This window comes from Gallinula chloropus, assembly GCF_964237585.1.
Source record: "Gallinula chloropus genome assembly, chromosome: 2".
Taxonomy (NCBI): domain Eukaryota; kingdom Metazoa; phylum Chordata; class Aves; order Gruiformes; family Rallidae; genus Gallinula; species Gallinula chloropus.
In genome coordinates, this window is record NC_140086.1 from 23713426 (window position 1) to 23732203 (window position 18778).

At 39.6% G+C, this 18778-nt stretch overlaps 1 protein-coding gene across 1 annotated transcript in view; it reads left to right on the forward strand.

Moving 5' to 3' along the window:
- The window catches only part of RGS22 (regulator of G protein signaling 22), a 62221-nt gene extending 43767 nt beyond the window's left edge, over positions 1-18454 (forward strand). Inside the window, exons 18-26 of the mRNA XM_084279870.1 lie at positions 2563-2725; positions 3361-3519; positions 5348-5407; positions 7371-7532; positions 10469-10648; positions 12190-12330; positions 15994-16101; positions 17650-17752; positions 18291-18454. Coding sequence (XP_084135996.1) covers positions 2563-2725; positions 3361-3519; positions 5348-5407; positions 7371-7532; positions 10469-10648; positions 12190-12330; positions 15994-16101; positions 17650-17752; positions 18291-18433 — 1219 coding nt within the window. The 3' untranslated portion in view covers positions 18434-18454. The remainder of the gene's footprint in view (positions 1-2562; positions 2726-3360; positions 3520-5347; positions 5408-7370; positions 7533-10468; positions 10649-12189; positions 12331-15993; positions 16102-17649; positions 17753-18290) is intronic.
- Positions 18455-18778: the final 324 nt, after the last annotated feature.

Consider the following 18778-nt stretch of genomic DNA (forward strand, 5'->3'; position numbering starts at 1 on the left):
CTTTATTTTTTCTCCCCATACCCTACACTAATTTCTATCCTGTTTTAGCAAAACACAAATATGCTTTTTAAGTAACTGCTAGCAAGTCTGTAAATTGTCACTTTCTTCCTTTAACCTGGGTTCCCATGAGCTGAAGTTTTGCATATAGCCTATTGTTACCATTTTAGATTGGATATTGGTCAGCTTTTTCAAAAGTGTCCAAAGATGGACATCTAGCAGAGGATTCCTTTGGCCAAGACTCAATGTCATCACTCCTGCTTATCATCATAGGTCACTTTTGTAGTCAGAGGGAGAAATACATACTTCTGGACACAATTTTTGTAATTGTGAAGGTAACACCTAAACCCACTTTGGATAGATCATTCCTAAAGATGGCTATTTTTGCTCACGGACTACAAAAAGACTGTAGGTAATGAGTTCTGAGATTCTTATGCTGTGGGTGTTTATGGTCAAGTATCAGATGAGTTAGTTGTCTAGACCAGTGGTATCTGAATGCTTTTGATCATGCAGTAAAAATCATGTTTTTGATCATCAGTAAAAAGTTTTTGAGTATGAATCCTCAATGTATATATATTTTTTGTTTAATACATGTGCTACCAAAGTTCTGTCTTTTCACTGCCCCAGTGAATTGTCTTGCAAACCCTGGGGTGTGCACAACCTACTTTGGAGACCACTGGTCTAGAGTTCTTCTCTAACTGGGCAAATGGTAGGAATGGCCAGAGAATAGGTCACTGGCTAGGATAGGCTCCTGGACAGGTACACTAAATCATCTCTGGGACTTCCTGCCTCTCTGTAAAGTCCCATCTTAAGTGATTGAATCAGACGGAGAAATATTTAATTTATGGAGAAATTTTATTTTGTAAAAATTCATAATGAAAAAACCACTTTTAAAAGTCTCACGAAACAGTGGTTTAGAGCTGGGTTCAGACCTAGTAACTCTGAAGTCCTGCTGGCACATTACAACAAAGATGCTTAATGGCACTATAAGCTAGAGATCCTACGATTAATTCAGTCTGCAAATTTTGGCAAAAAAAACCAGCAACAAATGTGCCATTTGCCTCTTCATCAAAATTTGTAGTTCTTTACTGCCCAATTACAAGCGATTCATGTTTCAGGAAGGACAGGCTGCTGAGTACCTGGGCACAAATTCTGGTAAGAAGTTGAACAAAGTTCCATTAATTAATATTTTGTTAAATATACAGGATACAGTCCCACAATTGCAGGACGATTAGTGTGGCTTTGACTTAGTGTGTTACTGCTTGTTAGTCTTGCCAGACTAATTGACTACGTACATGCTCCTGATTTGTTGAAAGGATAAAGTAGAGTACACTAGGATAAGCCACCATTGTAACTGGTTTAACCTAACACATTCTGAGATTATATATTTTTCTTTTTAAATAAAATTGACATATTTGATTGGTTCCCATGGGTAGATGCCTATGAGTAACTCCATCAACCACAGTCACTTGGATTGCTTGCATTTGGGTGCATTTATTCACGTTGTCATGAACTAGCAAATGAAAGAATTTCAGGCTCAATAGAACTTAGGTCTATAAGGGTCTCAAAAGACTTTTGAATGGGGGACATATGTTCTTAAGTCAGTCAGATGCTTTTGAAAGTTTTATGCATAGATTAATGCTTTGAAAAATCTGGTTATTAACCAAATGAAAAAGTGAAACAGATTTGTCTGAATGTAACGTTCCTATTTCCTGCTGCAAATGCAGAGAAACTACTAATTAAAATGCTCACAAAACTTCAGCTAGTAAGATACTATCAGAAAACTGTCCTATAAATTAAACTGAAAATATAGGTATGTCACTTATTTTGTCTTCTGGTTTAAAGAGCAAGGCCAATATATTCCATTAAAACTGAAATTGATAGTAGACACTCGAATGACTCTGAACAATACATAGATCAAGAATTGCATATAGAGATTATTTGTCACTATGAACAGCAAAGTAAGTAGTAGAATCAGTAATTTATGAAAAGGCAGCTCACAAAAAGCCCTAGAAACAAAATTTACCATAAATTGTTTTTTGTTTGACTGTGGTCTGACTTCAGCTCTAGCACTTTACACGGAGTAGGAAGGGGGTGATTTCTGGGGCTGACATACCCTGCTGCCATCCCTGCTCCTTTCTCAGGCGATGCAAAGAAGAGGCAGAAGAGGGGGTGTCTCTCAGTGGCTCACAGCCTGCGGTACTGATTCAAATTCTCATCTGTTTCATTTTTTATTCTCTCTGTCAGCTCTGAACTATGGCTCTGGTTCACAGTCCCTGCTGGATTTAGCAGCGGCACACTGAGGAGCTTATTCTTTTCAGGGTACCCCAGAAGCAACCCTAAATGAGATTCCTAAGATGTGTGTTTGATCTGCCTGTTCAGCAAGTGTCATGGTCTCACCAGATGGTACTAGCAAAGAAGAAATGACATCAAATTTCAGTCCAATCTGACCTGGTATTTAGGACTTGAACACTTTGGTGGCTTGTGGTTAAACTAATAACTCCTGAGAATGTTGATGAAATTAACTCAATATTGAAATAACATTCTGTTTAAATTTGTTTGTAGCATGGATCTCATGTGCTGGCTAGATATTGAACAGTTCAGAAAGATGCTCCACGAGGATAAAGAAAAAAGGGAGGAAAAATTTAAGGACATTAAAAACAAGTACTTAAACAAAAAATACTTCTTTGGACCCAACAGCCCAGCTACCAGAGAACAACAAGAACAGGTACCAGTTACAAAACATAAAGAACAATCATCACATTGAATGTGACTGAGATAAAAGTCCATAAGCAGCTTTAGTCCAGCTTTTCCTCGACCTGTCTCAAATCTTACTGGTATTTTTGGCCAGAAATCTGGTTCTGTTCTGGTTAGGGGGGATGGGGTGAGGGTTTGGGGGCATGGTGGGTGTCCCTCCTTCCTGTTCAGGCCTGTCCTTCTCCATCCTTACAGAACATCTCTCTTAAACCCTGATCTGAGGCTGCAGCCAGAGCATACACAACACAGCTCAGAAAAAGTGTAAAAATGGCTTTCAGGCAGAGTGACTTGTTCCAGCTTTCTGTTTCAGTATGTCAGTAAAGCCACAGAGTCTGAGCTGTGGTACTCTGTTATATCTTGATACTTAGGAAATTTACTCACTCAAGCTGGGGTATTATTTGCCAGAGTCTGTATTCTATTATAGGTAGGGACAAAAGTAATCTGTTCCTTTTTATGAAAAGTACATGTGAGCCTTGGGTAAGCATGCATTAAATGCTTTGCTTACAGTTAAGCTCATGCCTTGCTAAATCAAGGATGTAGAGAGATAAAGGACTTTTGGTATACACAGAAGTTTATGTCATGTGTTATTGTGTTTGGATTGCTTAGCTAATGCATTCAGGTGGAGGATGGGGACAAATCCTTCCTGATCAACTTTCAGCAACGGTTCTGCTAGAAATTCAGCAATGCATCCAGGAGAGATTAGAAAAACAATGGCTGCCATTGTTCCTGGCAGATGAGCACCATGGGACAGAGGGACAAGCAAAGGTAATTTTTTGACAACAGCAACACATCCAGGCATTGTTTTTTGTTTGGCTCATAATTTACCATTGGGGTAAAACGGTTCAGAGGAAAAGCATCCCACAACTCACATTTAATTCACAGTGAAAGACATTCTAGCATGTACAGGTTGAAGCATTTAGCTTGATAATTGTGAAGGCGGTTCCTCTGAAGGCTTAGTCTGGCTGACTATTATTGTTAGATCCTAAATCTGAAGGAGCTGGTTAGCTCTGCTGCCAGCCAGGCTGCCAGGGGAGCAAACTAATCTTTGCTGTAGTGCTGCACTCTCAATATGCAATTCTGCCCTAGTCATCCCTTGTACACAGAAGAAATGCTGCTTTGTGTAAAGGATTTGCCCAAGGGGACAAGACCAGAAGAAAATGAGTGGGCTTCCCACGCTGTAGTCTCTCTTTTTCTTTCACGCTGTCCATATTCTCCCATCTGGATCTGCAGTGCCTGTAGAAATGACTCCAGGACTTGTGAAATTCTGCTGAGTGGGGAGGTTAACTGCTACAACCCTTGCTTCCAATTGGTTACTTCAGGAAGTTGCCAGAAAACTGGGAATGAGAAGCCTTTCACTCCTGCTGGCTCATTAGAATGTCCGGGGAATGGCTGAGCTAACATCTGCCTTTTATGAGGGCGGCTCTGACTGGGATCTGTGTAGGGAGATCATCCGGCTGGTGACAGATGCAGGAAGACTTGATTTTTTGCACTTCTGCAAAAGCTCTGACATGCAAATATCATAGCAGAAGGAAACTTGACAGTTCCACCAAGCAGACCTCACTGATTCATAAAACTTGTTTTCAATGATCTTTTTAACACCAAGAAGGTTGTCAGAAGCATTGGCAGAAGTGCATCTGAGCTGGATCCTTTTCCCTGATTCAGAGCACTAAATCACCTGAAAACTGTAGGTTCTGATAAAGCAAATTGTAATTTTAATAATGATTATGGTAAAGCAAAATTTCCTAAACCTCTGCCTTTTTTTTAGCCAAACTCTAATTCCTTTATCAGCCATGGCACCATGCAATGAGGTTAAGCTGCCTCCAGGTCTGGGAGCTAGCTTCTGCCTCTTCTTGCACCTGCTGCGCTGTGCTGGCAGGGAGAGTACCCCATGCAGTTTGGAAACTGCTGTATTCGACTCTAATAAACAGTTTACAGGAAATACATACTTCTAATGAGCTTTTAGTCTTTTCCTAACTCCATTTATGTTTGACTGCTCTTTTCTCTTTCTTGCTGAAAATTCAGAGGATGAAAAGGACCTTTGAAGAACATATTTTAGAAGAAATGAAACCAGATGACATTCTCCACTTGGCTTCATATTTCACAGTGACCAAACACTGTGGGCATGCTATGTAGCCCTTATTCAGAAAATCTGCCCTTGATTTGAGGTGTATTTTTGCTACAAAGAAAGCTGCAGGATCAAGCCTGTATTTCTGATACAGCTTTCCAAAGGAGCTAAAAACATTCCGTAACAAAAAACCCCCAAACAAAACCCCAACAAAAAGAAAAGTTATAGCCCCAAATCTGTTCCCAACATAAGCTGTCACTCAGAGCATTACAGGTAAGGTAAACCCGTGGAAGAGTACAGTTTGACTGCCTCTGCCTCTTATGTAGCTGCCCAGCCTCAATAGGCACGTGCTTATTTACAGCTGAACAAGGGATGGCATTTGGTGTGGGTCCATAACAAATTTCAGATATAAAGATCCAAATGAAGATATATCAACCATTCTACCACTGTGGTCCAAATCATTAGAGGGCTGAACATCAAACCAGAAGAGTAAAACAAATGCACTGATGATCTTTTGTTCAATCATAGATAAAGGACATAACCAAAGATCTTCCACGTCAAAACCAGAAGACAACTAGGATGTGGAAGGCAAGTGAATTTTACTGTATCTGTTCTGTCTGCCATTTCACTATCTTTTCTGTTTGGAGCCTAGCACATCCTTCACAAGTTCCCTGCTGACAGTGTGAGGCCCAAATGTAATGCTGTCAAAAGCAGGCATGATTGTATTGGCTGCAGTGGACTGATTACTGACACTACAGATGCATTTAGCTCCCCACTGGATGTTCACAGTAAATTTCTCTCCCTTCCTGGCTGGAGGTCATACTTGAAAAAAAACATGTTTCTTGTCCTGGGCTTTGGAGCAATCTTAACCCTCCTTAAACTGGTATTGTACCTTTAATTCACATTTATCTGTATTTTGCATGCAGTGGACTTATTGGGACAAGCTGTTCGTTCCAGCATCTGGTAGTTTATTTATTATTGCGAGTGGATTACGTGCAGACACAAAAGGGAATGTGAAGTATGCAGTGGAGTGGGCAGGTTTAATCGTATCTCACAGTATCTGTTTCATTTAGAATTGTATTTTAATCTTACAGCACTGAGATAATATCAGTTTTAAACATCTTAAACCTTTGTAATAATACATTTCATCAGATGTTTGCCAGTTTTTTCCTCTTGAAGAGCAGTGAACTCTTTGTGATTGCCAACATACAAGTTGTGTACATTTACTCAGTTGAACTTTTATTGTCTGTTGAAATCAAACTGGAGACCCAGTCACCAATTATCCGTGCAAACCATTAGCTCAAAAGGGATCCAAAGTGCATGTGGGTTCTGTTAACTGAGTTTTCCCTTTGTCTGTCAGGAAGATGGTTATTTTCCATGTTCTGCCTCAAGGTCATTGACCCATAAAATAAGCAGTGTTCATATATTATTATTGGGGTGGGAACAATGTTTTGTTCTTCCCTTCGCGAATATTCCCCAGAAATATTTTTGCTCAAAAGTTGTCTAAATCCTGGTCACACATTTAGAGAACTGGAGGAGGCCTGAAAAGGTAGCACCTTACTAAGTTGAGCCGATTTTATTTTAACCAAAGGACCCTTTGGACAACCCTATCGCAAGGGTAGGCTCTTGTCCCTGGCAGGCTCTGTGGCAGGAAACTGTGTTTAAGAGAAACTGTGGAAATACTTTCAGCTTTAGAACCAGGTTAGATTTCCAGGACTCCCTGCAGCAGCTAACAATGTTTCTGCCCCATGCTGACCATTGAAGAGCCCTCCAGGACTTCAGGAGTTTTATAGGACTGTTAGAAGATAGTTTTCATTCACCCATCAGATAGCAAAGGGGGGTGTTTGGCTTGCTCCTCAGTGACACCACAAGAACTGTTTGTTCAGGAAGGCAGGCCAGCCTGAACTTCATTTCAAACAAACTGTCCCTGAACAAGCCATCTTTCTTTCTCCACCCTTTCCTGGCTGTCGACTGCTCTGTGCTTTGCAGCATGAGGATTTCCAAAACGTCTCGATGACTTTAAATTGTATTTTAAGATTGGTAGCTTTATTTCACAGAGAGCAAACTCTCCAGCTTCTGTTGGTGCTCATGGCAACACATTTCAAAGCTCATTTTGTTGGTGAGATCCCTGTCAGAAGAGTTTTACAACTTTAAGCTGTGTGGTTTGTCTGTTCTTTTTTTCTTTGTTGTTTGTTTGCACAAAACTCAAACTGTTCTCTAGAAAAGTAGCCTGTTGCCATAATCAATAACAATAGCTGTTTCCATACTTTATAGTATGTAGTCATATGGTCTAAATCATTGTCAGTCATTTCCTCTCCCATCACGTCTTCCAAAAAATGCTGCCCAAACCAAACTGAAGGGAAAAAAAAAAGAAGGAAAGAAAGAAATGAAACCTTGCCACATTCTATTGTATCCATGTCATAAAGTCATAAACTACTGAAAGTAAGGGTCAGTGCAAAGATAAAAATCAGGCGGTTTACACTAACTAATGCCCTTATTATTGCTTTTTGAAGCAAAGTTTATTTGGTGCATTTATTTCTTCTTTTGACAGCATGTGGACAATAAGTGGGTTTCTTCATCTAGTGAAATAATTGCATTCCGCAAAGCGCTGCTGAATCCAGTGACAGCAAATCAGTTTCAACTATTTGTGTCCCTGAAAGGAGACCTGCTGGAGAACGGAGTGCTCTTTTGGCGAGAGGTACAGAAGTACAAGGTACGGTGGTGAAACGGAGCAGGGGGAATGTCATTGGCATCAATTACCGTATATTAGGAGAAATTTAGCAAGGGTATCTCTAGGCATTTTCTTGTTCATAGTAAAGCCTTTTTCGCTATTTAAACTGCTTTCTCTTTGTTGAAAAGTCTCACTTCTTAAGGGTAGCTACTTTTAATGATTTGAATGTATTATCCCTGTATTTCTTTATGCTTCTTCCATGTGTAAAATTCTTCTGTGTCTCTAAAGGGACGCTACTAGCCAGCTAATGCCTAGATTTTGGTATACATCTGGTGAGCAGTAGAAGATATGCAAGCATTAAAATATTTATTCTGTCTTCATGGTTATATAAGGTTAAATAATGGGATTATTGCTGAATTTGGTAATCCCTCAAAAATCAGAAAAAAACTAAAATTCAATCAAATGCACAGATAGTATCTACCCAAAAAACTTGTATGTACAATGCAGACCCCAGCTTTCTTGGACTCTGTGCAATCACATTTGACTGCAGCTGAGGATGTGGTCAAGGTAAAACATGATGGGGAAGGTCAGCAGGGATTGCCTCTCTCCCAAATACATGCCCTTTTGTGAAATTGCTGCTGTATGGGGTCAAACACAATGGGAAAACTCTGGAGTGAACCTTGAAATCACACTGCAGCTTCCCGGTAACACACTGGACTGAAGGCAAAGGCACCACAGATCTTTCACTTGCTCTTCCTTCCTTTTGTCTCTGGGATATTGCTGGTACAAAAGTGTTTACCGGGGTGCAGAGTCTCTCCTGGGCTCCTAAGCATAGCCTGTGTGCACATAGCAGGCAGGGAGCACGAGGTTAGCTAACCTGCTCGGGAATTAGGAGGTAAACACAGTTGATGCTGCAATAGCATTTGGAGATCCTTCTAAAGTCTTCTCACTGTTTAATTTTATGCATTTGAGCTTGGGGTCTGCTTCAGAAGCTGCAGCTCCTCTGTTTCCAAGGGCCAATCTCACCTCCTCGCAGAGGCTGGGATAGCCCAGTGAGGAATCATCGGCTGAAACGCTCTCTGGGGATGCTGATCTCCCTGTCCTGGATACAGTGACTAGCTTAGACTAGAAACCTGACACGAAGGCAGCTGAACTCCTATGACATAAATCCTTCTCAAAATATTTGATGTTTTTTTCAGATTTGCGACTCTTTATTGCTACATTGTGGGGGACATGGAAACTTTCTGCAAATTAATGTGCCCTGTAGTTTAGACTGTTTACTTTGTGAATCTGCTCTCTGAAGAAAGCCTTCATTGTTTTCTGTCCCACCCCCTCTCCTTCATTTACGTTAATTTTATTTGTCTTATCAAGAAAAAGTACAATCTGCCCATATTTCTACATGCATGCGATTTGTCATGGTTGGCAGTTGATCCTCTTTATAGGAGCAGAGGGCTGGAGCAGTAGGAGTGTTGTGGGTCAGGCTGAACTAGAGGAATATTGCCAAAGCCGTGGGCAGCACTTTGCACAGCGCATACTTGTATTGTATTGTCTGAGCGCTATCATGCCATCAATTTAGACGGAACTCCTTTTAGGAGTCAATGACTACATTGCTCCTTGTAACCCGTGGGGCTGGCGGCACATCTTGGGACAATCAAAACCCCCAAAAGTATATTTTTTTCCCAACTGTGAAGAAATAGATCGCTGTGGATTGTTTCCATCTTTTCCTCTATGCTCACGTCTCACCCCACTTCACATCGTATAGCTTGTTTGTCTTCCCTCTTACTACCACTCTCCGCCTTTTCTTCTGTGCTAGATGAACAAAGGAAACCATAATATATTTTTAGGATATATTGATTATATTTTTGTATTGCCTTGCTTTCTTCATTGTAGTTGTTATCATTCTTTGTTTCCCTTCAAAAAACCTAAGAAGTATTCATAATAAATCAAGCCAGCTCTTTCGCATACCACATTTCTGGTTAAAAGCCCTGTTTTTAATTTCTTTGCAAAGTAAATATCCAGCCTCCTATATGAAAACTAAATGTACATTCTTCATTTAGAGAGCTCTCTTCCTGAAAATCCTCTAGAGTGCTCACTGTGTCTTTAGTAGATATATGTGATAATCTCCTAGCGTTACAGAAATTTCCTGATATTTACTAATAGATGAAAAGTTTGTGTTTTAAAGTGTTTGAAGAAAGTTCTTTGAGTTATTTTTCCTTCCTATCAGAAGTCCAATGGTAGCATCATTAGAGTGTGAGAACACAGTAATAACAGGTTTTGCAAGAACAATAGGATCACACTCAAAAAAGTAGAAAACCCCGAGGGTGCCTTTCAGATCCCACCCTTGTAAGTTCAGGTTTGTTTTCTATTCTGTTCTGCACAGAGTGATTTCAAACACTGAGGTTTTGGGAAATTAGAAAATCTTAATGATTGATGAAATGAGATGATTTCAATTAATGAAAGATTGTACTGGTAGCTGAAATTAACACCTCCAGTGCCAAAATCCCTGCTTATAATACCTTGTACCCTCTAAATAATTCCCCTCTTTTCTTGGAGTATTTAGAGCATTCCTTTGTCTTGTAGTTACCCTGCCTGTGCTCAGAGCAGGCTCACTGTGGAAAGCAGTGCATTTTACACCTCGAGGTGTGTTTCTCTTTTCAGAAATGCCTCGTATTTTCCAGTAATGAGCTTAGGCTGAATGTAGGATAAAACCTATCCTGTTCCATCAGAACGTGCAGGCACAGATTATCACCTAAAAGCAATAATTGCTACATATCTGCATTTGCAAAGCAGAAGTCCCACTCATGCCTTAACTTTATGTTTGACCATGCACAATCGCTATAGGAATTTTGTCCTACATACTGAAGGAATCTATTGTATAATTATTTTTGTATGACTATTGCTCTTTGATCACTGGGCCCCTGTAAAGGGTCTTGCGTCTCTCTCTCCATTGACTGAAAATGCTACGTTTTGTCTTTCAGGACTTGTGCCACTCTCACTGTGATGATGCCACAGTCCAGAAAAAGATCACAGTTATTATTGACCGCTTCATTAATTCTGCTGTACCCCCAGCTTTGCAGATTGACATCCCAACTGAACAAGCAAAGAAGATTTTGGAGCGCAGGAAAGAACTAGGACCTTACATTTTTAGAGAGGCACAGGTAAGAAGCTGGGACAATCTCTGTAACAGGTCTGGTTAGAGTCTGTGTGCCTGATTTTACGGATAAACTTTGTTCCTTATGTGACAGTTTGGGCTCCGTACATAAGACTGGGTGTACACTACAATCACGCATTTCAATTTCAGGACTGGGTGGTGGGAATGACAGAGAGGCTTCAGGTATTTACTGCTCAATGAACAGGACAATCTCTGTCAGCTAGCTGATCCTGGAAAGGTGTTATCCAGGTCTATGTTAGGAATTCCAGCAGTAGAAATTAATTCTGCCTGTGTTTTTAATTGCTTCTTCTTTACCAGTTGGTTAATGTCAGAGAAGGAATTTGTAGATACAAAGTTTGTAGTTTTTGTAGCTTATGGAGAAAAATGCAGATGTGAGTCAAGCACAAAGCTTAACTTACTGAATGTCTTTCCCTTCTTTAACACAGAAAGGCTGTGTTAAATGGCTGTAGACAATTTTCTCTCTGAACTTTGTACTAATCAGACTGAATAGCAATTTGGGAACCTTTACCAGGAACTTACTTCCTCATTACTCTCTTCTCCGTCTTCTCTTCTAAACCCAGGAAAGCTAGTTCCTCTTCCTTTCCTACAAAATTGCCACCAACACCTTTACACATCAACTGTGAGCCCATGAAGTGTTTGGAACACAAAAGGTGAATGGTTTGACAGAGAAAAGGGTTCATATAGGTCCTAAGAGAAATAAAAGTCTCACTTCAGGCTGTGTAAAACCCAGTGAACTCCAGAAAGGTGGCTCACCACCAAGGGAACAACTTGGACCAAAGCTGTGACGGGAATATGACAGTGACTCACATGTCACTTACAGGTCCGTTGAGCCAGCAGCAGTGAGGTGCTGAGCATGCTCGGCTCCTTTGATGGCAGGTTTCTCAATGAGAATTAAGCATCTAAATAAACTGAAAAATGTGAGCCTTAGTACGTGCAGCAACAGAATTCACTGAGCCCCTCTGTTTGCTTTTCTAAAATTGTTTTTCTTCTTCTAGTTCAAAAAAGACCCTGTGAGAGATTATATCATTTAAAAATTATCCAAGATTTGCTCATAGATCTGTAATGTGGTTTAAGAGCCTTTCCAGAGGCAAAAAAGTATTTCCTTTCTCTTAAGGAAGGAAAAAAGCCCAACTTCTCCCCGATGAACTGAATGTTTGAAATATTTGAGTGGAACAGTGGTGCAAAAGCAATTCTACTGGTGTATATTTTATCAAGAATACTTGTAAAAAATGATGGATGTTTTCATTAATGCAAACAATTGTTTAGGGAAATATAAAAAAAGAAAGCGCCTTTTAACTGTGTTTTAGGAAGATTTCTCACCAGTAATAAACATACTGATGAAAAGCATGTGCCGAGCAAAGCTGGGCTGAAATGTCAGGACAGAGTACGTGGGAGGAACAAGGCTGTGTATTCAGAAAGAAATAGTTATTTAATTCTCACGGTAAACTACATTTTATTTTACAGTAAACTCTGTTTTCTTAATACGGTCAGGATTAACTTTTCTTTCTTTCTTTCCTTTCTGTGCAGATGACTATTTTTGCTCTTCTGTTTAAATTTTGGCCAAAATTTTGTAAGTTCCAAAGCAATTTGGCCAGTGACAAAATTCTACTTGCTTTGGAGAGAAAAAAGGGAAAAAAGATGCAGATGATGAAAGGCAAAACAGCAGAGGTAAAGTTCCCAGATCTTCAGGTGAGAGCTGACAAACTGCATGAAAAGTTCTTCACGAGCAAACATCTATGAATTGAAATCTCTTTCTCGGTCTGATACAAAGCTACTGAAATCTTTTTATTAGAATTCAAGCTTTACATGTGACTGAGTCCTAGAGCAATATGTTACCAAATCTGCCAATGATATACGTATGTTTAACTTGAGGCAGATGAGTCAGTTGAATACTCCTTTCATTAAGCAGAGGGGAAAATATATTTTAGTCATCTTCTGTGCCAAGAAAAGACTGAAAAATAGGGCTGAATTAAAAAAAAAAAAAACAAAAAAATCTATGTGCAGTTCACATGTACAATGAGTAATGGCAGACCTGCTTGCATTTTCAGTATGTACTGTCCTATTTTAGAATTTACAGTCCTGGGTCACTACTGAAAACAAAAAAAACCCAATGCAAAGCAAAATCAAGACAGGTTTTGTATCTGTTTTTCAGAAAGAGAATTTGAAAAGTTTGCACATTATTAAAAACAAAAAAAGGGCTAATTGCTTTTTATAGTCTTTGTCTTTTCTTGAATATTTCTCAGCTTTGACAGTTAAATTGTTAGACTGTTCACAACGAGTTTCCAGACAGTTTCAGTACATTAACAGAACTGTGACCTCTACAGCGGAATGCTTGCTTGTAAAAGTGTTTTTCTTGGAATTTTATTATTAAGATATAATGGATTTTTCTCCTATTGATTATAGGCTTTGCAGAAGTTTATTTTTTGTGAAATGCAATTGTTTGGCCAGCTTTGAGGAGAGAACATTCCTTTAAGGGCAGAGAAGTGATTGGACTTGCAAACTATCATAAGTAGCATTAAAAGACCTTTACATATTTTAAATACTGTGTACACATGTGTGGAGATATTACTCGTGATGAGAACCACATGATGAGTACCTGGGCAGATAGAGACGTGTGTGTCCGTAGGAACGCACACACTTAGTTACCCTCTTTTAGACGCGTGAAAACTGAGCACCAGTGAAGCATTACTGAAGGACACACCAATGTCAAATGCAGTCTAAAATCCAGGAACTTATGTCCCTTTCTCCAAAGCATGTTGCCTCCATATAGATATGTCTGGCAAGGCCACTGGCAATACTTACAGTGCAAGAATGCAATATTTCAAAGTAATGCACTTTTGCATTTTCACAGACTTATTTTTTCCATCTGTTTGTTGCCTGTCTATAAGATTTCTGATTAAGATCAAGGAAGTAAAGAGCAAATCTTGGCCAGGATGGCAAAAGCCTCGCTTTTATGGGGAACAAATGGAAAAGGTGAATTACCCTTCTAAGCTGGGAAATTGGGTAAGAAATTTTAGAAAGTGACAGGCAGAGAATGCAGTTCAGTAAACAGTTTGCAGACTATTCTTCTTACAAAAAAAAAATAATTCTCAGTATGCCAGTTACTTTTAAAATCTCTTGAAAGAATAGGTTTAACAAACAGGTTTTCCATTTTCCCCTTCTATTATTGTTTAAAGAATGCGGTGTTCCTTGTTCTCTTGCCTGAGATTTCTGTCCCCTCAGTGACAACAAAGCTATTCAAATGATTCAGTGTCCCTGAAGGATACTGATAAGATTCATCCAACATGAGCTGTAGCAGGTTCACCTGGCAGCTTGTAGAAAGCAAAGATTTCTTGGCATTTAACATTATGCTCCTCTGCCCCACCAGGCTCATGTTGAAGCAGAGGAAAGCTCTGGCGAGGGTTAGAAACAACTTTTTTATACACATACTTCCCCTCCACACACACAAATAAGTTGCCATTTTGGGTTTATGTCAGAACAATCATGGTCCTTGGGGGAGGAATTTTACTTTCTCCCTTCTCCAAAAGTTGTCCCTAGGGTGCCCAACCTACCTGGCTTCATTTCACTTTCTGAACTGACTGGATAAGAGTTGGATTTTTATTCAGTATAATGGAAAAAACAGGCCAATAAGGACATTTTCACTGGACAATGATGCATGACTTGATATTGTTTGACTCTCCCAGTATTTTTTGTGTGTGCCTATTTGTTATTTATGGGGAAAATCCTATTGGAAGCTTCCTGGCAATGGACTCGGTGCAGGGGAGGAGAGGCTGACAGCAAGGATGCCATGCAAGTACCATACAATCACAGAATGACAGCATGGTTTGGGTGCAAAGGGACCTTAAAGATGAACTGGTTCCAACTCCCTTGCCACACAATGCAGAGAAACCTTTTAAGCTCAGTATGCAGAAGGCAGGGATGGGCTGGTACAGGTTGAAGTAAGCTCGTACACTCAGCATAATGTGACTGCTTCAGTATTAAGCTGAAATGGTTGTTTTAAAAGATATTGGCTTGGGAGGGTATGGCTTGCTTCTCCATCTTCATGTGCTTGCCCATAGTGTGGCACAGGTATACGGGCTCAGCTTTGATCTGTCTGTGGATCTGGTCCTTCGTAAAATGCTAGATGCATATACTACCTACTTGAAAAAAATACCATTAGTCACCTTTTGCAGACTGCCTTGATGCCAGTGGTTTTAATTTGTTGTATACACAATTGCATTTTACCTCCAAAAATAGGTTTTGGATATTTTTACTTTCCACAATTCCCTCATCTCTTTTTAAGCTTTTTAGCAGTAATTTTATTTGTTAGTAAGCGGTGTAATGTCATATATGCCATAACATTGCCTAATTTATTATGAGAAGACATTATTAAAGACCTCATTTAATTCACCATTCTCATTGACAAATCTAGCAAACACAAACTGTAGTGTATTTGTATATACACTATTTCTGTGTTTGCTTTGGCATCCCTGTTCCATCAGCTGAGTGATGACATGTCCATAGGACAGTGGGGATGATGAGGAAGGAAAAGGTACCTTGAGAGCAAGGAAGTAGGAGCTTCTGATTCTTTTCCAGATTTTTCAGGGACTTTCTGTGTGTCTTTGGGAATGATTTGACCTCTCTTTTTTACTTACTTTCTCATTTGCAACATGGCAGGGTTATATTACTTGCCTCATGGGGATGTTGCGGGGTTAATTACGTGAGGTTAAATGTGAACATTGATTAATGTTCATAGAGAGTTTTGGGATCATCAGACAGAATGTGCAAAGGTGCAGCCGTCATAAAACACTAAACCAGCATGAAAATGACAAATAGTTAATCACTGGAATGGTTTACAAAGGGTTGCAAGGCCTTGTCCTTCACTGTAAATGTTTCAAATGAAACTGCCTGTTTTCCTAACATGTACTGTATAGTTCATTTGCGGCTACTGGACCAAGCTGGAATTAATCATGAGAAATCCTATGTTCTACATTTATACCTGAGGCCAAATTAGAGGATCACAATGGTTTCTCTGTCCTTAAAATATGTTCTGCTGCAGATCTGCCCTCTCACATAGCTGTATTTTGGAGCAGGTGTTGAATCTGGAAGGAAGACAGTCTGCAGGAGTCAGGAAACGTTGATTAGGACGGAGAAATGCCTTAAAGAAGTAGCATCTTCTGCTATTTTTTATTATGTCCAATGTGCTGAACTGTGAAACTGGGCATTAGAAAACATTATTGCCTGTGATGCTATTTCATTTCCAATGAAAACTTTTGCTTCCTCAGACTTCACTTTTTACTTCAGCTCAGTAACTCTTTCTTACATTTAATTATGAGGTCTTATTATTGGCAGGACAAAGAAGAAGAGACAAAACTCATCAGTCTGTCAAGCGGTGCTTTGGGATATGAGATTGGTGTGGAGAGAGGACGAGCATCATTTTCAGATGGATATGGGTGGCAGGTGAATAATAAACATATTGCTACAGATATCATCACTCAATGGAGATAAAATGATCTTGTGGGAATTGAGTGGTTTTGAGTACCACTGTCATATGGTTCATTCTTTAACAACTGTTCATACTTTCTAAGAGTACCTATCTTACAGGCAATATTTTTTTAAGATTTAGGTTCTGAGTAGTATTAATATCTAACAACATATTAAGCCCTTTAGGTGTGTAGATTTAAAAACAAACTTTATTAAAGGTAAGTTGAAGGAAAGGGAGTCAAAATCTGGAATAAGAAATTTTTCATTATTTGGAAAATCTCCATCTTGAAAGAATTTGGTTTAGACTTGAGTCCAGTTCTGCTCTTATGTCAAAACTGAAGCTGAACTCATTTAGAAAATAGAGCTATTTGGATAGAAAATCCAGCAGAAAACAGCTTCTCAGTACTTCTTCCAGAACAATTCTCATGATGCACTAAAAACACGGTGAAAAGGAGAAACAGGAAGAACAGACAATGCCACCTTGGTATATCAGGTGATCATTCATAGCTGAGCTGACACTGGTGTAACATAAGGGGAAATTTGTGCACCCACATATTCACAACTACATCATGAGATGCAGAAGTAAATCACACTTTGGCCACTGCTTACATTTGGAGAGCTCTTCCTGTGGCATTACGTTAGCAATGAGCAGAATATAGAAACAGGCAGTCTAAAATACCTTCAAAATATGAAGCCACAGTACAAACCACATGGTTAAGTTCACATTCTTATCCCTTAAATGAAACATTTAACCTGCACTCATACCTACTTAAAAATACTGAGTTGGGTGAGCCAGTGTATCAATACAGTATGCCTAAGCCCTCATAGACCAGTTTCTTCTCCAAGTCCCATTCTGCTACAGGAAGATGCTAGGTGTTCTTACTGAGTCATGAAATTACAAATTGTCTGCAAAGTCCTCAGGCTGTAAGGAAAAAAGGCCTAATGAAAGTCTAGTTCCCATACTGATTTGGGAGAGTGATCTAAAATTTACATTGAACCTGAATTGTGTTTGTTCCAAAGGAAAGAGCAGCGTTTGTTCCCTAGAGAAGGAGAGGATGACATCTCCAGTTGATCTGACTCTAGTGGTAGCAGTATTCTGCTGGGGAGGGCAGGCAGAAAACTGAGGCTGATGAGACCTTTGAACGGACATGCTGGGAGGATGGTTCAGGGAGATAAAATCAATAGCACAAAAATTTGATATTTTGGGAGAGGAAAGCTCTCCTGTAACTAGGGTTCTTAAGATGAAAGAACAGGACTCAGACCAGGAATGGGGAATAAATGAATGCAAACTATGTATGTGTCAAATGTGCTTAAATTGCATTTCATGGTGTTTTGAGATTTGCTTATTTGTAGCAATACTATTTTTCTCATGATTCCAGTATTGTTATGCAAAACTTCTTAATAATTGTGACTATTCAATAACAGGGATAGAACATAAACAAGTTTCATGTCTCACTGTTGAAATGGACCAGGAACTCCAAGTGATATTGTCTGGAGGCTGATGGTTTTTAATGGTTCTTGCAGGCTTCCTGGTCCTATTCCAAGTACATAGAAGCCTTGGAGCAGGAGAGAACACTCCTTAAAATGCAAGAGGATCTGGAGAAAAACTCATCATCATTCGTTACAGGTTGCTAACCAAGCTCTGTACTTTAGGAAGACAAGCTTATATCTTAGAGGAAATTGTCTCAGTGCAACTTCATTGTCTTTTGGAAACCTCTGCCTCTCTCGTGCTGGCTGCAGAGGAGTTGCTCTATGCATTCGTGAGTGAGAAGTTTCCTGAGAAAGGGAAAGTTGCAGTGTATCATTGTTCCCTTTACTACATGGGCCCTGCTGCAGAGAGGACTGTGCCCATTTCTTCGTTCTGCAGAATGACATGGCAATCCTATTTGGTTCATACATATATTTCACCTCCCTGGTGTCCTGTGCTCCATCACTTTGCATAGAACCAGAGCTGTGAAGCTTTTTCTCCCCAGTTTGTCAGCATGCTTTCAGAGGATGTAAGAGGCATTGCTTCAGCCATGAATATCCTCTTAGGTTTTCCCTGTGGATATTATGACATGTTTGTTCATTAAATAGCTCCACTTAGCAGTAAGGCTAGCAATAGCACTACGTAATATTAAACCCCTAGAGTTTCCTATTATTTTTAATTTTATTTTCATATGCAGGTACCTCGTCTATGTCCTTCCCAAAGCCTGGAAACTCCAAAAAATCCACCATTTCTCCAAAGAGTAGTGTGATTTTGGAGAAACACTCAAATCTTGCCAAGAAACAGAAAGTGAGTACCAGACTGCCAACAAGTGTGCTTTGAAATTTGGATTCTTACAAGCTAGTTTCCCTGCTATCAGTGCTGATACTCATTAGTAGCAAGTTATGCCACTCCAAATCATGTTTAACTGAAGCTGTGCAGCTTCAACATGAAAGCAAGATTATTTTTCTCTCCAACCATGGTTACTGGACCTAATATTGACCAGATGGAATTTTGTTGCTGAATGGTAATGTCTGAAATTACGTTATCTCAGCTTTCCAGTTAACATATTTTAAATAGGAGCCTGGGATGACTGGAGGAAGCTCAGAGCTCATGGAGTTACTGGCAAGGGCCTGACACAGAACTAGCAATAGATCATCTCTGCCGAAGCAAATTAAATATTCTAAT